At 42.2% G+C, this 22526-nt stretch overlaps 1 protein-coding gene across 2 annotated transcripts; it reads right to left on the bottom strand.

Annotated features, from left to right (window-relative positions):
• Positions 1–14331: 14331 nt before the first annotated feature.
• ATP5PF (ATP synthase peripheral stalk subunit F6) lies at positions 14332–22133 on the bottom strand. 2 transcript variants are annotated; one of them, XM_063443016.1, is made up of 4 exons: positions 22031–22133; positions 19738–19925; positions 15402–15526; positions 14332–14497 (listed from the first exon to the last, which is right to left on the bottom strand). In XM_063443016.1, the coding sequence occupies exons 2-4, from the start codon at positions 19905–19907 to the stop codon at positions 14469–14471; spliced, it is 324 nt and encodes a 107-aa protein (XP_063299086.1). In that variant the 5' UTR covers positions 19908–19925; positions 22031–22133; the 3' UTR covers positions 14332–14468. The 2 variants fall into 2 exon arrangements, with proteins under 2 accessions (XP_063299086.1, XP_063299094.1); XM_063443024.1 differs by lacking the exon at positions 22031–22133 and adding an exon at positions 21935–21953.
• Positions 22134–22526: the final 393 nt, after the last annotated feature.

The raw sequence follows: 22526 nt of genomic DNA, 5'->3' as shown, positions 1-22526 counted from the left end.
TAGATACCAGTCAAGGCGAAAACTAACTTGCGTATGACAGAGCATCTTGACTTCTAAATGTGGACCAGTATAACCGAAAGATGAATATACTTTATAATTTGAGAAGAATATGATCCTTTATAGGAACACATTTTCCATAAAGCCAGCTAGATCTGATCTATATGTTATCAGTGGGTGGTTGCATTAAGAAGCAATGCATGAAGAAGCCAATGGGCAAAATGTTGCAATGTGATGATGCCTATGTAGGTGCCAACACAAAGGCATTTTCCTCTGTCCAAATCTCACGTGATTGGTCTCTGAGATGCTGGTGCTATGTCCTATAACTTATTGACCATGCAAAGGATAAAATGAAGGGTAGAACTCTGTGTCAACTGTCATGATTCTAGTCTTTTTTGTTGTTTTTTTTTATTATTATTTGAAACTGCAGTTTGATCCTGTAATTCTTTTCATGTTGTATTAGCTCCGCAACAACAACAAAAAAAAAGAAGTAATTAAAAGAATGACAAAAGGAAAAAGGCATGTATTCAAAACCTTTCTTGTAGATTTTACCAAGCAAGCAACTCACATACCAATAAAACCGAGCTTCCATTTACTGGACAACGGCGCCATCTTCAGGATCAATTACAACTGAAATTCTGATGAAGGAATCTTTGGAGTAGACAAGTAGAGAAGTAGACAAGTAGTTGAGTTAGATCAAATTAAACTGTCCCCCCAAATAGTGCTGGATTTTCATTTATAAAATGAAGAATTATTTACGTATATTAGGTTTAAGGATTATATAGATTAAAATAGGAATCTTAATGACATAGAGGGTACCAGGGTACCATGTGTTATGTGTTTGCATATGAGCCAGTGGATAAGGTTTTTTCATAAGCCATGGGGGCTTTGTTAAAGCTAACCGCTCCTAAACTATTATTGCAGGCTGAAAACGGAAAAAGGATCTAAAGATGAAAATGAAAAGAGAGGTGTGGCATTTAGTCCTTTAAAAAATTGTAATTTAGTTTAAATTTAACATAAATTTTATTTAAAGTAATGGCTCCTGTCCAGATTGGATAAAATGTTTATCTCTCCAATATGCTGGAGATGTAATAAGCAACTCTGTTACTTTACCCATATCTGGTGGGATTGTGCTATAGTTAAATCCACGTGGAAGGAGTTTTTTGTAGAATTAGAGTTAATGCTAAATAAATCTATTCCTAAAGCCCTGGGGAATGCTATTTTACATTGGAACATCAGACATCTTCAAGAGAAAGTTGTTTTTACATATATCCACTTTATGATTGCAGTCAAAACTCTCATTGCCTGTAATTGGAAATCTTTAAAATCTTTCACACTTGCTAAGGTGAAATCACATGCGCTCCTTCAGTTAAATATGGAAGCACAATAACATAAGTCTTAAAGGTTAGATCCCAGGAAGCTGTATTTGTGTGATTTATAGATAAAAGAAAAAAGAAATTACTGATCTCTCTTTAATCAGGCCTTTTCTTTCTACGCTGATCAATTTCCACCAAACACCATTCATAGGCGGTGTGTGTTGTGTTGTGTTATTTTCTATTTTGTACAGGTGAGAATGGGTTTTTTATGTTTTTTTATTTGTTTTAAAATATAATAATTACTAATAAAAATTAAATAAAAAAGAAAGAAAGAAAGAAAGAAGGAAAGAAAAATACTGATGAATGTGCAGTGCCAGGGCACTATCCTCAATGTACACCAACAATAATTTACACAAAGTTAGCAATTAGGAGCACAGCAGATTCATTAAACATGAACTTGTGTATTCCATCACACAGACACTTACGCACTGTTTCTTATAGGGAACAAAACAGGGTTACTACAGGACTGCATTAAGGCTAGGGTAGTATAAAGAAAAACAAAAGTAAATTAACTCCTAAATGGCAGAGAACTGAGCAGTGGTACTGCAGGAGCATGATCTATACGCCAAAACCACTTCATTAAGCCAAAGATGTCTTGGTGCCTAAAGGGACCCTACAGTGCCCCTCTCCCACCCCCCATCCCAAGTCGTTGAAGGGGTTAAAACCCCTTCGGTGACTTACCAGAGTCAAGCGCCAAAGTCCCTCGGTGCTGGTCAGGCTCCGCCTACTTCCCCCCCCCCCCCTCCGACAGGGGGAGACCTAATGTGCATGCGCGGCAATGGCCACACACGCGCATTAGACCTCCCCATAGGAAAACATTATTCCATGCTTTCCTACTGGGATTTTGGCGACACTGGAGGTCCTCACAGAGTGTGAGGACATCCAGCTTCGTTTAAAACACTTTTCGTGTTCTAGGAACATGGTAGTCCCCTGATAGACAGCCACTAGAGGAGGACTTAACCCTGCAAGGTATTTATTGCAGTTTATAAAAACCGCAATAATTACACTTGCAGGGTTAAGGGTGGTGGGAGTTGGCACCCAGACCACTCCAATGGGCAGAAGTGGTCTGAGTGCCTGGAGTGTCCCTTAAATGGACACATTCCTATTTTGAGTTTATATATTTTAGTTTAATAATCACAGTTAAAAAGGACACACCCTGCATAAAGACATCAAATACTGTTTATGTTTTTACATAATGTAAGAGGGCAAAAGAATATATAAGAATGTTCCTTTAAAAAAAAAAAAGGAATCTAAGGATAAAACAGAATATACCGTATATACTCGAGTATAAGTCGACCCGAATATAAGTCGAGACCCCTAATTTTACCTCCAAAAAACTGGGAAAACTTATTGACTCGAGTATAAGACTAGGGTGGGAAATGCAGCAGCTACTGGTAAATTTCTAAATAAAATTAGATCCCCCCAAAATATATTAATTGAATATTTATTTACAGTGTGTATATATAATGAATGCAGTGTGTGTGTGAATGCAGTGTGTGTGTATGAATGCAGTGTGTGTGTGTGTATGAATGCAGTGTGTATGAGTGCCGTGTGTGTGTGTATGAATGCAGTGTGTGTGTGTGTATGAGTGGAGTGTGTGTGTCTGAATGCAGTGTGTATGAATGCAGTGTGTGTGTATGAGTGCAGTGTGTGTGTGTGTGTATGAATGCAGTGTGTATGAATGCAGGGTGTGTGTATGAATGCAGTGTGTGTGTATGAATGCAGTGTGTGTATGTGTATGTGATGCAGAGCCTTGGTGGGGGGTGGGCATTTTTATTATTTTTTTTATATTATTATTATTATTTTAATATATATTTTTTTATATTATTAATATTTTGTTTTATTTAATTAAAATGTTTATGTTATTTTTTTTGTCCCCCCTCCCTGCTTGTTAGCTGGTCAGGGAGGGGGGCTCTCATTCCCCGGTGGTCCAGTGGTGTGCACTGTGTAGGAGGGGGCTGGCAGGAAGTGTTTACTTACCTTTCCTGCAGCTCCTATCAGCTCCCTTCTCTCTCCTCCGGTCCGGTCAGCTCCACTGTAAGTCTTGCGATGTGACTGCTGCGCAGAGCGTTGCCAGGTTAACCCGTGGCAACGCTCTTACCCCGCGGCTCTTGCGAGACTTGCAGTGGAGCTGACAGGGGAGCTGACCGGACCGGAGGAGAGAGAAGGGAGCTGACAGGAGCTGCAGGAAAGGTAAGTAACAGGACCGCCGGGCTTGTAATGAGCCTGGCGGTCCTGGTCTGTATTATGGCAATGTAAGTTGCCATAATACAGACACTCACTCGAGTATAAGACGAGTGGGGGGTTTTCAGCACAAAAAATGTGCCGAAAAACTCAACTTATACTCGAGCATATACGGTAGCTATTAACATGAAAATATGCAAGGCATATATAGAAGAATAAAATATAATATAGAAAAAGCTTGCTAGCAAATTTTTAAAATACACTTTCAAATAAAGAGGGGACTGAGGATCATTAACTTAGACAGTTTAACTGTATTTAGCATGCTGTGCACTCACAATAACTTCCGAAGTGGTTTGAAGAACAAATCACCTATCAAGGATTTTACAAGTTGCCATTTTCCATGAAAAAAAGACTGAACAAATTGGACACTTACCTGCCCAAGTATTAGTTCCCCTTCCTGTATTAACAATTTCAGATGAGTTTAGACATTATTCAATATCTAAAAGCATCAGCCAATGAATCAAAGTACAAATTGGGGTGAAACGGATATAGCTATTGCGGAGGGGAAACTGGACTGTGGACTGGATATCTTTAAAAAAATGTTTTGACTCCTTACCGTGAGATGGTACCCAGGGCCAGTGCAAGAATTTTTGCCGCCCCCTCATGAAAGCATATACAATCTCACAGAGGTTTACTGAAAACCAAATTGCAAAGTTTAAGCAAAAACGGCTGAACTGGGACTGTAGCCGAATTGGAGAATTCTTCGAGATCAGCTATTTTGGCCTAAATGTTGCCCTATTGTTTTCAGTTAGGTCTGCCTAATACACACATACTGCTTCATGCGTACATCCATACACACACACACTGCCTAATACCTATATCCATACACACATATTGCTTAATACCTACATCTATACACATATACTACCTTATACATGCATCCATACACATATACTGCCTAATTATTAAAGGAACACTATAGTCACCTAAATTACTTTAGCTAAATAAAGCAGTTTTAGTGTATAGATCATTCCCCTGCAATTTCACTGCTCAATTCACTGTCATTTAGGAGGTTTTTTTTTTGTTTGTTTTTTTTTCAATAATTTATTTATTAGTGTTTTTTTTTTGTTTTTTTTTATTCTTTATTTTTTGTGTGCAATATAACATATTCCCGCACTACCACAACAGCAGATGCAGGGGCAATAAAATAGACATACATCCGGTTCAGCCAGACCAACGGGTTGTGATCCGTGAGTAGCGAAAAAGTTTGTCCATACAAATAGGGCTGCAGTTTCTTGAGGGCCCACACCACGGCAAGGCATTCCTTTTCGATGGCGGCGTAGCTTACTTCTCGGGGTAAAAGTTTTCTGCTTAGGTAAGCTACCGGATGTTCGCCGCCATCTGCTCCGACCTGGCTCAGTACTGCTCCCAATCCAAACACAGAAGCGTCTGTATGAACGAGAAAGCGTTTAGTTGGATCAGGAGCAGCAAGAACAGGTGCGTTAACCAGAGCAGTTTTCAAGAGTTGGAATGCCTGTTCACACTCTGGGGCCCATACTACTAACTTAGGGAGGTTCTTGCGGGTTAGATCGGTGAGGGGTTTGGCTAGGGTACTGTAATTAGGTACAAACTTCCGATAATACCCTGCGGTACCCAAAAATGCTAGTACCTGGGTTTTAGTGCGGGGGGTTGGCCATTGGGCTACGGCCTCCATTTTGGCCGGTTCTGGCTTCTGTTGGCCACTGCCTACTCGGTGTCCTAGGTATTGGACTTCTGCCATCCCTATATGGCATTTACTGGGTTTAAGGGTTAACCCTGCCTCCCGGATACGGTCCAAGACGGCCCCTATATGGCTCAGGTGATCAGTCCAGGAATAACTAAAAATCGCTATGTCATCCAAATAGGCGCACGCATATTTCTGGAACCCATCTAATAGTCGGTCCACCATCCTCTGGAAGGTGGCCGGGGCATTTTTCATCCCAAATGGCATGACCCTAAACTGGTACAGGCCAAAACAAAGGCCGACTTGGGAATGGCGTCCTCGGCTAACGGGATTTGCCAATACCCCTTGCAAAGGTCAATGGTGGTTAGATATTTACCCCTGGCCATCTTGTCTAATAACTCGTCTATCCGGGGCATGGGATAGGCGTCGGACACTGTTTTATCATTGAGCCTCCTATAATCTACGCAGAAGCGGGTTGTTCCATCCCGCTTCGGCACTAGTACCACTGGGGATGCCCATGGGCTATCCGAAGGCTCAATTACTCCTAACTGCAACATTTCCTTAAGTTCTTTGTACATATTCCCCCTAACTGCTTCGGGAATGCGGTAGGGCGGCTGACGGAGAGGTGTTTGGTTTGGGGTTTCCACCCGGTGGGTGGCTAACGGGGTATATCCGGGGAGGTTGGAAAAGGTAGCTCCTTTTTCCCTAATTAACCTTTGGGCCTGAGCTTTCTCCTGGGGGTTCCGCAGGCAAGTCCTGTATCATCCCCACTTCCACTTGCCCTGCCCCTGCTCCCCAATTCAAATGTAGTTTGGCAGTGGGGACCTTGTAAATGGCTCCCCCTGCCACCCGTACTGCTATACAGTCTCCCGTGAGATGTTCCTTTGCCACTAGGTGGTTCCGGACCAAAGTGATGGTGGCCCCGGAATCTCTCAACCCTTCCATACGCTTTCCTTCGATATAGACCACTTGTCGATGACCTTGGCGGTTGTCAGAGGCCGCTTGCACCGGGTTCACTTCGTGGAGGGTGCCTAGTGGTTCTTCCATCTGGGTGGGGGTGGAAGGCTGGACAAATGCTCCTGTCTGATAGCAGTGTACTGCTGCTCGAGGGACAGGTGGTTGTCTTTGATGGGGCCAGGATGGTCGGGCCCTGTTTCGGGGACAATCCCTTTGTACATGTCCCAGCTGGTTGCAGGTATGGCATCGGATATGTGCCCGGTTGTTGTATCTGGGAGGCTGCTGATGGTAGGTCCTTCCTGGCCGGGGAGGAATCGACCAGGGTAGGTCGGGGAAGGATTGGCTGAGAAGATACTTTATGTGATGAGCGCTGTTCCCGCCTGGTGTCCTGGTGCTCATCAGCTAGTTTAGCGGCTTCTTGTAAGGTACAGGGTTTACGATCCCTTACCCAGTTCTGTAGTTCTGGTAATAAGCTCGTGTAGAACTGTTCCAGTAGTAATAACTGCATGATATCCTGCTGAGTGGTGGCTTTTGCTGCCTCAACCCACCCAGTGGCTGCTCGCTGTAGACGGTGTGCGAACTCATCGTGTGAGTCCTTCTCCTGTTTTTTCAGTTCCCGGAACTGCAGTCGGTATGCCTCAGGTGTAATGGGATATCGTGCTAGGAGGGCTAGTTTTACCTTCTGATAGTCCCTGCTGTCCTCTTCAGGCACGGCTCGGTACGCTTCTGCTGTGCGGCCTGATAGGTTACCAGCTAGCAAGGGTACTTGATCTTGAGGGCTGATCGCATGCAGCTTGCATAACCGTTCAAAGTCCTGCAAATAGCCATCAATGTCGCCCTCTGTATCCGTAAAGGCTTTAAACGCTTGGTATGGAATCTTTGCTTTCCCTGGCAGGGTAGGGACAGGCGTTGTGACTCCCTCCCCTGCTTGCTGGTTCATCTGCGACCTTCGAAGCATAATGTAGTCCTGCACATCTGTATAAACCCTGTCAGCCATCTGTTCAGCTAGGGCTGGTGGGAATAAAGCCATCCTGCTCCTATATTCCTTAGCAAATTCGGTTTGCTCCTCCTCCCTTGGAGGTGCTGCAGCAGCTGCGGCTCTGTCTCCTTCCATGAGCTCTGCGATTAGAACAGCCTTTGCTTTGTTGCTTGCTATTCTCTCTCTCGCTTCCAGTAATTCCTTTAATGTGTTCCGTTTCAAAAGGGTATAATCCGTTTCCATTCACCGGCTGTTCGTGTGTTTCTCTGTATTCCCGAACTCCGGTTTCATCCGAATGGTTTAACGGATTATTGCTCCTTCCTTTCAGTTCGTTTAAATTCCTGCCGAAAGCTTCTTGCTGTGTAGTTAAGATCCCACCGGTGACAGTATCATGCATACAGCAATACAGCAATGGGTCATGTAGTCACAGCGTGTCAAATTTGTTTGTGTCTGTCTGGATTTCTAATATCCGTCGGGGGGTGGAATACGCTGTGTCTGTGGATGACCCGTATGTTTTAACCTTGGTATATTTCTGTCTTTCTGAAGCTCCCAGCTTTCGGTTTATGGTAGAGTGTGTGTCTGTGGTTGTCGGGGAGGCCGGGATTCGCCAACGTTGACTTTACTATTCAGCGGTTTGCTCATCAGCTGGGGCCTTCAGCTTCAACTATCGGTGAGGTGAGTATGGTCTGTCGAGGGCCAGTGTGGGTGTTGGTGGTCAGCGTGGTCGCCGTTTGGCCCTATTGGTGTGGGTCTGCAGTCTAGTGGTTGTACGCTTCCGTGCTTCTGAGACCTATCAGGCCCCTAATGTTTGGCTTTGCATGGTAATTGGAGGTGGGGGGGGGGGGTAGTTGTCGTCGGCCGGTAAGTCTGGTGCCTGTAGGGTGTGTTGGGCATAGGGTGGACGGCACTTAAAACAAAAGCAATATATTAGTTAAGGTCATCATGTAAAACTTTGGGAAATAAACAACAAAACCAGTCTAGTAGGACCGGCAAGCTACAGTCCCGTTCTGGTGAGCATACAGGGCTCGTCGGGTTGTGGATAGTCTCAAGTAGTGGTGGCCTCGTAGGCACTGGTTTCCGCCTGTTGTGGGACGAAGGGGGTAACTTTGGTGGGATCCCTTTCCCCTTCCGCGGGGGTTTGGGCTGTCCCGAGTGAGGTCAAGAGTTTCCCGTAGGGCATCCGCTTCGGGCAACTCGTGTATCGGATAGTTGGAGCCTCCATGGGTAACCAAGAGAGTCTGGGATGGCCTCCATCAGTACTTTATATTCCGGTCTCTGAGAAGTCTGGTGAATGGTTGGAGCGTTTTCCTCCACATCATGGTGTTCCCCGAGACGTCTGCGTAGAATGATAGCCTCATGTCTTCGAATGGGTATTGGGAGGATCCTTGGAGTGCCGCCAATACCGCCGATTTATCCTTCACGCTTCGAAAGCGCACTATTAAGTCTCTGGAGGCAGCCGCCGGGGCCGTTTTCAGTTTAGGGATGCGGAATACTCCGTCTAGATCGACGGCCTTCGCGTGTTTGGGTGTGAGCAGTGCCACTAGTAGGCGTCTTACCAGGTTGGGGAAGTTCGTCCACCGGGGTTTCTTCAGGTATACCTCTTATTTTGAGGTTTTTGCGCCGTCTCTGGTCTTCTATGGTGGCAAACCTCTGGTCTGTGTTAGTTTGTTGCTGCTGGAGGCCTTTGACCTGGCGCTCTAGTGTCTCGATCCTCCGTGTTTGTTCGTCTGAGGATGTCTCGAGATTGCTCAGCCGTCCCACTACGCTGTCTGTGCGTAGGGAGGCTACATCAGCCTGGATGGTCCTCTGGAGGCCTGTGAGTAGGTCCTTCAGTGCCCCCATCGTGACTGGCTGAGTGTCTGGACTCCGTTGGGTTCATGGTGCAGGCGCTCGCGGTGCTGGGTCTTCAGGCTCGCCATAGAGCGGGTCCTCGTCTGAGGATTCTGTGACTTCCTCCAGGTAGTCGGCCATCTTTGGCCTTGCCGCCTCATGTACTTGCCGGAGCATATCTCCGATATCCATCCCCATCCGGGGCTTGCCGGCCCGTGCTTCTTCGCTTTCCTGCCCATGCTTCCTGGGGTTGCAGCGGTACTTGTTTATTTTCGTCATTTGTTGATTTTGTCAAGTTAATGGCTTGTCAGTGCCGGAGCTCTGAGAAAGTGCGTCCGTCCCCTTCTAGCATCAGGCTCCGCCCCTTTTATTAGTGTTTTTTATAATATATTGTACATACATAAAAAACATACAAAAAACAATATATTGTATACATACATAATTACAAAGAAGTATATATATTATATTGCACAACATGTATATCAGCACCAATATTGAACGGTATTACTGCTCTCCAAGAAATATACTTCAAGCATACAATCATCAGTAGAGGTGAAAGGGCCGGAAGCTAAATGTCCCTCACTTCCATCACTACTCTCATACAAATAAACAGACAAACAAACAATAAAGTTGACATTTCTTTCTTTATCATTCATATTGTAATTTATACCTCTCTTAGTTCATATTACAATCCCCCTTTTCTGGAAATCCCTATTTAATGTCACAGTATTCTTTCCACTGTTGGATTTTCAAGGACCTTTACCCATTTATCCCAGATCTCATATTGGCGAATATTAATACTTAAATTGGAGGCTATACCCCTTTCCATTTTCCATTGGGTTATAATGATTGCCTTAATATGCGGCCATGAATCGATAGAAGAAGATATTTGGGAAACCAATACCTTGTTTATGCTTCAAATATAGGAGATCCTGCCCTATTCTGGGTTTCTTATCAAGCCAAATTTAATCTCTAAATATCTTATTTATGAGTTTGAGCCGTTGGGGATGATCCGTCATTTAGGAGTTAAATCACTTTGTTTCTGTTTATGCAGCCCTAGCCACACCTCCTCTGTCTATGATTGACAGAGCCTGCATGAAAAAAAAAAACTGGTTTCACTTTCAAACAGATGTAATTTACCTTAAATAATTGTATCTCAAGCTCTAAATTGAACTTTAATCACATACGGGAGGCTCTTGCAGGGTCTAGCAAGCTATTAACATAGCAGGGGAAAAGAAAATCTTAATTAAACAGAACGTGCAATAAAGAAAGCCTAAATAGGGCTCTCTTTACAGGAAGTGTTTATGGAAGGCTGTGCAAGTCACATGCAGGGAGGTGTGACTAGGGTTCATAAACAAAGGTATTTAACTACTAAATGGCAGAGAATTGAGCAGTGAGGCTGCAGGGGCATGTTCTATACACCAAAACTGCATCATTAAGCTAAAGTTGTTCAGCTGACTATAGTGTCCCTTTAACCTCTACCACTTCAGCTGGAAGGTTATTCCATGCATCCACTACCCTCTCAGTATGTGTGTTTATGGATGTAGGTATTAGGACCTAATACACCAGCCATAAACACACATACTGCCTAATACATGTATCCATACACACTTACTGCCTAATACCTACATCCATAAACACACATGGCCTAAGACATGCATCCATACACATACACACATACTGCCCAAGACATGCATCCATACACACATACTGCCTAATACATACAATGTACAATGAATACATAATTTATTGCGGTGATAAATGATGTATTCAATGCATTTGGGGAATTTAATTCAAAAGACCAGCACAGACGGGCACACACACAGTCACTGACAAGCACAAACACACACAACTCACTGACATACACTCACTCACTGACACAATTTTATTTTTTGAGGGCCATCTAGCCTCCCTATCTCCTTGGGGTCCAATGTGGGACAGGTCCTCACTTCTCCTGCCCTCTGTTTAGTATGCTGAGGCCGGAATGATGTCATAAAGGCATCACAAAGGGCGCGCGAAGGAGGAGTGAGAAGCTGCAAGAACAGCCTCACTCGCCCTCTCCTCCAGTATCTGGGTAAGCAGGTGTCTGCTCTGCCATACCTAAAAAGTACAGCTTCGTGGGCGCCCTAAGGTGGTCAGATGGCCACCTCCTGGCACCCCTTTGACAGGGCTCCTCTCGGCCTGGAAGATCATAATACTGTTTGCTTTTACTGCAATAAAATACACATATTTGTATTCAGGGATGTCTCATGTGTAAAACAGTACCCCCTATGTATAGGTTTTCTTTGTGCTTTGGGTCAAATATAGCATGTTACATTTTTCAGTTTTGGTTACGTTGCCTTTGAGAGCGTATGGTAGTCCAGGAATGAGAATTACCCCCATGATGGCATACCATTTGCAATAGTAGACAACCCAAGGTATTGCAAATGGGGTATGTCAAGTCTTTTTTAATAGCCACTTAGTCACAAACACAGGCCAAAGTTAGCGTTAATATTTGTTTGTGTGTGAAAAAATTAAAGAAACTAATTTGAATTTGCAATACATTGGGTTGTCTACTTTTGCAAATGGTATGCCATCATGGGGCTAATTCTCATTCCTGAGCTACCATACGCTCTCAAAGGCTAAGTAACCAATCAGGTGAATTTCAAAGTGAAAAAACTGAAACCCAAACCTTATATTTGACTCTGTAACTTTTGAAAACACCATAAAACCTGTACACGAGGGGTACGGTTATACTCCGGAGACTTCACTGAACACAAATATTAGTGTTTCAAAACTGTAAAACATATCACAACAACATCGTCAGTGTAAGTGCCGTTTGTGTGTGAAAAATGATATCATAATAAATTTTACGGTTTTAATATTAAAATACACTTAGGGTATGTGTGTGTGTGTATATATAATAAATATATGATCCAAGTATATATTATTTAATTTTAAACTGTTTTTTTGTTGAACTTTATTTCAGGCAGCAGGGGGACTACCTGTCATTCAAGGACCTCGCGATCACATGGCCCAGGAGGGTGGGATCATACGCAGGGGAATTGCCTGGGATGCCAGGCAAGTCACCGGCGGGGGATCATCAGTGAAGCAGGTAGGTCCCCTGGACGGCCGACTCTACTATGCCGACTGCCGGCATTTAGAGTCGGGTCCCCAAGGACGGCCGCCATCCTTAAGGGGTTAATGGGAGCCGAGCTGCTGTTATGTCACAACCCCAGAGACAAGCAGGGTTGTAGCTTTAACCCCTTAAGGACCAAACTTCTGGAATAAAAGGGAATCATGACGTGTCACACACGTCATGTGTCTTTAAGGGGTTAAAAAAAAAAAAAAAACACACTCAGCCCTGTTTGGCTTTCAAACTTTGGATGGAAAAAACAGTTTACTTACGTTCACTCAGAACTTATTTTGATACAACCACAGTGACCAATAAAAGTCGTATTTATATAAAAAAACAAAACAAAAAAAAACAGGGCTAATCATTAAAAGTAAGAATTCAAAGTGAAATCCAAATTTAAGGTCAAAATAGCAAGTGAGCAAGTCATTTAGATTTACAGTTTGGCTAATGTGACCGTAAATTTTAAATTCACTTTGACTGCTCACTTTACTAAATAGCGTAGAAAGTTTACGTTTTCTTTTTAAAGGATCACTACAGTTAACATATAAAAGCAAGAAAGACAGGTCCCCCAGCCTTCTTTCTTGCTTTTATATGAACTTGCCATTAAAAAAATATAAATCCAAGCCCTTTTTATCATATAAACTTACCTCCGTTCCAGTACTGAGCTCCTCGTCCTTCCACGCCCCCTTTTTTCGTCAAAATGATGAAATCGCAGGGCCCAATAGGACGCTTCTCTTAGAGAAGCGTCATCGCTCTCTGATGCACATGCGTGGCAACATGCTGCACCAATCAGGTTCTTCATAGAGCGGCATTGAATGCCGCTCTATGAAAGAACTGAGCGCTCTACCACTGTTTATGCCCGCCCCCCTCCAGCCCAAAGTAAATATACAAACACTATAGAGAAATCTCTATATATATATATAGTGTTTGTATACAAACACACCATAAATGAATATTGTTAAACACACACACAATCTATCTTTTTCTATCTACCTCTATCTATTTCTAGATATCTCTCTCACCCACACTCAGTCATTCATCCACTCAGTCACACACAAAATAAGTTTACTTACAGTTGTGATCCTCCCCTCCTGCTCGGTCTCCAGCCTGTCAGCTCGAGCCGACGCTGTGTGCAGGAGATCTTATCTCCCACACTGTCGGCTCTTAATCGATGACAGGCTCGGGGTTACTACAGGACATAAAAGGTGCGTTCACAGTGGCTCCTATATGCTGATAGCACGTTTCAGGTCTTCACCCAAGCGTGAAAACGTCAAACGTTAAGATGAATGCGAATTATGCATTCATCAACTCGGAAGTCCCTCTGGTGGCAGCCTGAGTGACTGCAACTGGAGGTGTTACTAGCTTCCAATGTAAACAATGTATTTTCTCTGAAAATACAGTGTTTACAAGAGAAAGGCTGCAGGGAGCTATAGTTCTCACCTGAACAACTTCATTAAACTGAAGTTGTTCAGGTGACTATAGTGTCCCTTTAATATAAAAAAAATGTTGCACGTATATATTACACTATGTTAAAGTGTTATTAATTACACTAAGACACATAAAATGGAGTAAGACGGTTTTGTCTCCAGAGCATTTGGATTTCTTTGCAACTTTGATTTAGAAGGTTCTGGAATTTTTGCAGAGTTATTTACTAGAGTGAGATATGTGGGGAATGTAAAGAGGAGATCAAATGTAATGCCAAACTAGCTGAACTGAATACATTGCCAACTTGGAGAATTTTCGCATTTCAGATATTTTGGCCTTAGATTTGAAATCCAATTCTCTCTCTAGTAAATAACCTTGCTGACCTTACTGACTTGAGAAGTCAATTTTCTTTTCAATGATGCATTCATGCAGTAATAATAAAATTTCGCCTTTAAAAGGAGACCCAACTGCACAGAAAACTGGGGATTGTGCTGACCAGTGACGTAAACCAAAATCTATACAATGTTCCTGTAACCAGCTTTAAATGATAAATAGTTTGTGATAGTGGCATATTAATCTGAAAACGAATATGCATGAAAGAAATACACATGGCAAACAATAAAAAGAAAGTATGTATGGATTCAACTTGTATAGGGGGGCAGCTGATCATCCATATTTTGTGCCAATTATAATGGACAAAGTCCATTCCAATGACATATAGAAATGTTAAAACTATGAAGATAAATATCAGTAAAGGTAACCTTTATTGTACAGACACACAACAAAAACTGCAAATGGATCAGCAAGATGTTTTATTAAATTATCGGTGTGGGCAATGCAACAGAAGTACAAGAAACATTTCTTCTTACAGGCCAGAAGCGGTTATTTTGAAGATTCCTCAAATTTAGGTTCTGAAAGAAGATAAAACAAACATTAAAACAACGTGGATTCTGTTCACGGAGTCAACAATGCCTTTAAAAGCAACACTCCAAGAACCATAACCAATTCAGTTATATGATGGTTATGATACCTTGGGTGCTCAAAAACCAAATATAAGTAGTCTAATCACTTATAAACTTGTGTATACATTTCTTGAAAAATAATTATATTTTTGTATTATTTGAAAAAGACCCATAATCACCTCCATACAGGTAAATCAGGAAAAATTCTTAAGATATTTTTAAGTTTGTGCAAGTGGTCAGATTATTTATTAACAGATAATGCTAGTCAGAAAATCTGTTTTAGTAGCATGGTAGAGAGAAGAAAAAAATAAAAATAAATAAATAAATACTGCTACCGCACCATGGCAGAATAACCACTACATCAGGCCCCTCTCCTAAGATGCTTTATAGATATGCATGAGATATTTTTTTAGCCTGGTCTGCCTATGGATTAAAACAGTTCATACAAATGAAATTTTGAAAACCGAGCCATTATCTGAAATAAACTATTAAATGTAGAGAAAAAAAAAAAATAAAGGAACCCCTCCCCACACGTCTTATTGTTAAAACACTTTCCTAAGGGTTTAAGATCAATTCATTAAGGTAAGCTCATTTGAGCAGGACCCTCCTTGAAACCTTTGTTTTATCACTTTGTAGTGTAGAGTTCTTCTTTATACATTAATACAGCACCATGATATATGTTGTCATTCTGTAATAATAATGCCCAGTCACTTTTCTCCACCCTACTGTGAAAGATATGCTATAAAAGGTTAGAAAGTTTTAAATAGAAAACAAAATGTACCCAACTTGGAACAGCTGAAACACTAAATTGATAATACGATTTTAATTGTCAGTTTTAGGTAACAGAACTTGCCTTCAAACTTGAAATCTGGGAATTTGGACATGTCCCCTCCACCGAATAGCCTATTAAGTTTGCTGATATCTTCACTCAGATCTTTCTGGTATTCAGCACCGGCATCAACAGGGCCATTGAGTTTCCTTTAAAATAAAGAAAAACAAAGTAAAGAAAATAAATATTTGTTCACAGCTAGTTTTTAAAAAAGAAAAATCTTGTTAACATGTATAGTAATGCAATATATCCAGCATTTCAGAAGTAATATAAAACATTGACGAGTGTATAAATTATATTAAAAGGACCAAACTACCATAACTACTACAGCATACCATATAAACTACAGTGCAAGAAATCTATCGGCAACATCCCACTGTTAAAAGTCAAGCAGTTTAATAGTTTCACACTCATCTAGGTCCTCTTCCCCACCCTTCTCACAATATAAATTCCATTTGTCTCTTGAATTAATGCACTGGTTTAGAAGTTTCAGCTGACACCCTCAGCCACGGAAATCAATCTAAAAGACAGACAGACAGACAGATTGATACTGCTAAAGAAAAAAGGGGAACTTCCACTTTAGTGATTTTGTGAAAAGTGGCCAGACTGCAAGCAATTGGGAGACCTAACCAAATGTCAAGATACAGTGATGGCAAGGAGAGGGAGAAATTTGTATTAAATGTATCTCCCCCCCCCCCCCCCTTAGTATTAGGGCAGTACCAATAGGTTGTTCCTCCTAGTAATGAACAGGTTACCTCTTATAAGTAAAAATAAAATATGTCTCACTCCCTGCATTCTATAAATAACTTAATACTGCTCCAAGTTCCTCAGTAATAACAAACACATAAACATAAATTTGACAAACGTATAAACTTGTAGTGCCACCAATACGAAAAAAAAGAAGGTATATGGCAAGTAGAAATCTCTTGTTTTCCTAACATATAAAAGCAGTATCAATGGGATAAAACAAGATCTTGACTAAAGTGGGTAATTTGCCACAATGGCCTGTAATACATTTTGCCCAAATGAGGCTCTAGGTCAGGCTTCAATGTCCAGTCTGCAGTGCTTAATAAAAGTGTTGAGAGTAGACCATGTAGCTGATTTGCAAACTGCTTTAATAGATGGCCTAGCTCTTTCTGTCCAGGTGGCAGACATAGCGCAAGTGGAATGGGCTGTAAACGTCTCTGGAAGGGTTCGCCGTTCGCGTTGTATGCAATGACTATGGCTTGTGCAATCGATCGTGCTATGGTAGAAGTAAATTTCTAGTTTGTGGACAAAGGAATTGTTGTGAAGGTGTAAGCATGAACCTTATTAATTATATCAGTTTTGATGGTACTTATTATCCAGATATACGCTGGGGTTCTAGACCATTGTTGGAAAAAAAAAAAACAACATCAAAATGTTCTTTTTTTAAACCTCTAAACGTGGTTGCTTTATCTTTCAATCTGGTCTAGATCGTCTCTGAAAGGAACTAAAGTTCTCCTCTTTGTATGGGTATTGTCTCCAATCATGATAGAAAGGTTTCCTACTCCATCTAGGTTTCTGTCTTGTAGAAGGTTCTCCTAGGTATCAGACATCTGTTTTAGAGCTTCAAATACAGATCTGAATAATTTCTCATTTTCAAAGGGAACTTTTAGATGCTGAATTAGCTGACCAAAAAGATGAGCCCATATTTCAGTCAGAAAGCTTTAAAGCTTCCTAAGGTATTTCTGACAAGAATTAATTAGCCAGTCTCTTTCTTAACAAATCAACACCCACATTCCAGTTTCCCAGCCAATGTTTCAGCTCTTGTAATCAAATGCTAAGCCCCATTAACTGTGGCTCCAGTGTTTAAAGCTTTGCTCTGATATACAGACAAGTGGAACATTCTTCTACATGAGGTATCAGCCCTCTTGTCCATCAAATACATTTGAGCCTGTAACTTCTCTAAAATGAGTGGTTATTTTTGGATAATTGAGGAATTGGGACATCAACCATTGGCAGATGATCCTTACATGCATCAGAATTCTGCAATTTTACATTTAAATGTATTATAAATGAAGGCTATTATATTCTGGATGGGTCCCACTAGCCGTTCATAAGACCCTGGAACTTTTCCAGGAATTCCAAACTTTACCTTTCCAGTCCTGTTTCTCGGAATCCTCCATAGTTTTGCAAACTTCTCTTCTAATTCTGCTAATTTAAAGGGATCCTATAGAGCCAGGAAAACAAACCCATTTTCCAGGCACTATAGGTCCCTACAGTGGCCCCTCCCTCACGACCCCCCTCCCATGGGCCTGAAGGGATTAAAACCCCTTCAGCCACTTGCCTGAATCCAGCGCCAATCTTCCTCGACGCTGGGTCAGGCTCCGCCCACTCTCCTACTCGGCAATGGCCGCATGCGCGTTATGCCTCCCCATAGGAAAGCATTATTCAATGCTTTCCTATTGGGAAAATCTGATGCTGGAGGTCCGTGAGGAAGTCTAGAGTCAGATAACGGACAAAAAGTCTGTTTGGATTCTGGAAGCGCCCCCTCTGAGGGCAGACTTAGAGCTGCAATGTAAATGTATTACACTGCAGCACTATGTGAAATGGGAGACAGCACCCAGACCACTTCAATGAGCTGAAGTGGTCTGGGTGTCTGCAGTGTCCTTTTAAGAAACTGTAAATCCTGTCTCCTGGCTAATCCAGGTCAGCATCACCAATGGGTTAAGCTCCTCCCTCTCAGCTCATAGGACAGGAACAAGAAACTTTGAATTAACATAAATAAGGACCCTCCTCCCCTATACTGGCAATCTTTTTTCCTGTCCTCCAGCATTAGGCAGCTAAAGATATTTTTCTTTTAAAGCTCACCTGCCATAAGTTTTTCAATATGGCCACCTTGGGAGTTCAGATTCTCTCCCCAAGAAAGAACCCAGATACATCCCAAGCAGTTTGGGACTCCCTGGGTTATGATTACTAGGATATAGTAATTGAAGAAATCTCTCCGGATTATCAAAAGCTAGAGGTGGTAAGGAAGCCCCCTTATTTGTTTTTCCCTCTCTCTGTTTCCCTACATTTGATGTGCTTATATAGGGAAGGGCTTTTTTTATTCCCCTGCTAAGCCCAGGGGCTGGAACCCTTACAATTTGTGTTCTCATTACTAAAGGATTGGCCGAAAGAATCAATTTTTCTTTTCCTTTTGCCCAACATCTGCTGGACTGTCCTGTTTATCAGTAGGTATTGGGGTGAATTTGTGTTTACAAGTACGGTCTTTCCTTTACTTACCGAGCTCAGCTCTCTTTCCTGTGTGTTCGGCAAATCCTAGATGGCCGACCAGCGTTTCTCGGGAGTGAATGCGCAAGCGTCCCTTAAAGCGCCAGTAGCATGTAAAAGGTCAGTTAAAGGCGGCTATAAAATTAGGATGAATCCTGCTTTAGGTGAACCTTTGACAGTGTTTAATTATCCTAAAATCTGCTGCAAGGTAAGAATGTCTTTCTTTAACATAAAATTCTTATTTAATTTATATTGATTTAGCCATATGTATTTGGGTAATTCGGTTCAGTAGATACATAGAGGTACTTCTGTATGTGTAGGTTTCCAACTCTAAATCCTTACTGGAATATTCTGACAACTGTGCTTCTTGAACACTCTCCAGGCGAGATCTCTGATGATGAAATTGGTCACGTTTGCACAGGCAGGTGCAGAGATTTTCTGTAGTGCTTCTTCTAATGTCTGTTGTAAAGTTTTGTTCTTTTCATTTATGTAGAAAGGAGGGGTACACCTATATCAGCTATAAAAACTAATTAAGCAAATATTCTTACCACAACATCTCTTAAGTTGCAGGTATATATATATGCCTCTCCCATTAAAGACTCCAGACTATGTGGGAGGGCTGGTGGACACTGTTTTAGCTGAGCTGACATTCACCCTGTGGTCAGACAGTCATTAAATAACTTGGCCCAGCTCACATTTTGTCACCAAAACTGTCTACATTTGCGCATGCATAGGAGTACAACAGAGAGGAGGTGGAGAATGCGTTCCTCTAGCTGTGCACAAGCTCCCTGCTCGCTTAACTAATTTCCACCTCCTGCTCCATAGAAAACAGGGGGTATTTGATGCTCCTTCTGCAAGGCCGACTACCAAGTGAAATATCTGACACCCGGCTGGCATAGTGCATACAGATATAAACAGCTCTTTCCCCCCCCCTGGATACCCGTCAACAAGACAAGTAAGAACTGAGGAACCGTGGCTACATTTAGGTATTAATAGGATGCAGGGATGGGACACGTTTACTTGTTGGAGGTTACCTGTCCATTAGTTGGAAGAACAACCCTTTGGTACGGTCAATATAAATTAGAAATAAACATTTTTACTGGCAGATTAATGTTATTATACATACTGGCTCTTAGTGTTGTATTCCCGAATCTTTTCCACAAACAGCTTTTGGACAGGATCTAGCTCTCTGGTCTTGTTGAATGCAACAGCCGTCAATCCAATATTCCTACGTAGATGGATAGAGACTGCGCTCCGTAAGACAGATGAGAAACTAAACAAGCGCTGAAGAATCATGGTTACACGTGATGCTCACTTAGAAGAAGAACAAGACAATAAAGACAGGGGGAAAAACAAAAAATAGTTTTAGGATTTTAGGCTTAATGTACAAATCCTACAAGTCAAATACAATTAGTAGACGGAGTATGGTAGCTGGTAATAAAAGTATTTTAAAATATATAAATTATGAGTATCTATTTTCTCTGCCATACTGTCCCCAAAGAATGCACCTGTCATGGTTGATTATATATTTCCTACCTGTTCTATGTTTTTTGTATTTTACTGTACCCTAATGTATCAATGCAATGTTTTGTGGACCCAGGACATACTTGAAAACAAGAGAAATCTCAATGTATCTTTCCTGGTAAAATAGTTTTATAAATAAAAACAAAAAATAAAGTGAAAACTTTAAGGGACATTTTTAGCACTAGAACTACTATAGCTACATTACACGGCTGTCTTACAGTCTAAACGTGTAAATACTGGCTTTTCCAGTATTGCAGGAATAATAAGTCACCCAGCCCTGCTACCAGTTAGGTATAATAATAATGTCCCCCAGCCCTGCTCGGATACCAGTTAGATATTATAATTTTATTATTAAGTCCCCCAGCCCTGCTCGGATACCAGTTAGACAGGGCTCGACAAATCCGAGGCGCCAGGTCGCCATGGCGACTCAATATTTTGTCCTGGCACCTGGGATTGGTCATCCCAAACCTCCTCCTCCTGTCTCGATCCCCGTGCAGCGCTGTGTGTGCCGGGAGGAAGTGAAGAACTGTAATTACTTCCTACCTGAGCAGAGGCAGCGCAGGGGAATGACAAGCTAACCTGGCAGGACACCAGGTAAAGACAGCTCTGCTCCCATGCCGCAGAGCCAGCTAGCCGCCCTTTACCCTGTGTGACCTCAGCGCCGAGAGGAAGTTATTACAGCTCCCTTCACTTCCTCTCGGCGCACACGGGGCTGGAGAGACAGAAGGAGGCGGAAGCAAGGAGTCTGAAACCACGGCTGCCTACTTCCATTAGCCGCAGCCAGCCCCACTAACCAGTTGTCACCTGCAGCTGCCCAGTCCCACTGGACCCCAGGGGAACCACCCTCCTGAGCTGAAAATTTAGGAGGGTTGCTAAAAATATGTATATTTCTTTTCTAATTTCTGTGTATTTATCATGTGTGTATGTCTGTATGTGTATTTGTCTGTGTTACACTATATATATATATATATATATATATTGTATCAATAATAATACTTTGTGTGGGTCTGTCTCTGGCAAGTGTGTGTGTCTGTCCGTCAGTGTGTCTGTCTCAGTGTCTCTCTCCGTGTGTGTGCCTGCATCTGTCAGTGTGTCTCTCTCTCTCTCTCTGTCAGTGTGTGTGTCAGTCCGGGTGTCTGTCAGTGAATGTGTATGTTTAGGTCACCGGCCCCCTCCGATCGCAATGGGAATTATGGTTTTACTTATCTTTTACCTAGCGCCCTACCGGTCTCGCTATAGCTGGCCCACCTTCTCAGCTCAGATTATCAATTACCAATCAGAATCTCCTCATAGAGATGCATTAAAATCAATCAATTAAAAGCATCTCTATGGGTAACGCTCAGCGCCTCCATGCAGAGCGTGGAAACGCTGAATGTAGGTGCTGCACATTGTGGACTAAGATAGGAGACACTTTAGTGGCCATCTGAGTGACAGCCATTAGAGGTGTTACTAGGCAGCAATGTAAAAACTGTCTTAGGCAGCTTTTACATTGAAAAGTCTACAAGGACAGGCTATATACACCAGAGCCATTACATGAAGCTGTAGTGGTTCTGGTGACTATAGTGTCCCTTTAAAAAATTTATTTTTGTGGGGGGCGCCGAAACTGGCTCCTAACTTTTTTAGCTGGCTCCTAGATTGAAAGCAAATTTGTCAAGCCCTGCAGTTAGATATTACAATTAATAATATTATAATAATAAGTCCCCCAGCCCTGCCTGTATAAGAGATATCCATTATAATAATGCTCTATGGCCGCCCTGGCTGCAGGTCACGCTCTATTCACACCAGGCCGGGCTATTTACCATTCCGTTCGCCTATGAAGTCGCTCAGCCCGAACGACCTACCTCTACCTCTACCTACCCACCCACTCCTCCAGCCCGAGTCCCGGGCACACTTACCTCTCCGGGATCCAAACAAGCGGTCACCTTGCACCTCTGTCACACTCTGCCGACGCACGCTGATTGCGTCACGACAGGGAGGATGCCGGGAAAAAAGCCGTCCTTCCTTGGCTGCGGTCACGTGAAGCGCTGTGACAGCTGGGAGGTCACATTGTTATTCACTGCTCTTGTCCCTGCAATGGGCTAGCTCTGCTCTGCTAGTCTAGGGATAACCTTCACCCCCCCCCCCCTTCTACAGCTCTCATCATGCTCAGCCAGCTGAGTTTTAGCAGAAAAATCATTTAAAACAGCTGCAGATTTCTAAAGTGAACAGCTATTGAGATTTTCTAAATTATTAAAATTTACTGTTTTGAAAATGATTTTAGTTCTTTCCTGTGAATGTAATTTTTTTTTATAGCGTTATAATATGTGATATTTTTTTTTAAATTTACATTAACGCGATTTTAATGCATTTTATAGATAATATATTTCAATTCAATACATTTCATAGATAATA

Source organism: Pelobates fuscus, chromosome 1 (genome assembly GCF_036172605.1).
Source record: "Pelobates fuscus isolate aPelFus1 chromosome 1, aPelFus1.pri, whole genome shotgun sequence".
Classification (NCBI taxonomy): Eukaryota; Metazoa; Chordata; class Amphibia; order Anura; family Pelobatidae; genus Pelobates; species Pelobates fuscus.
The sequence above is the reverse complement of the archived record's forward strand: the minus strand, read 5'-3'. Positions and strand labels throughout refer to the sequence as shown.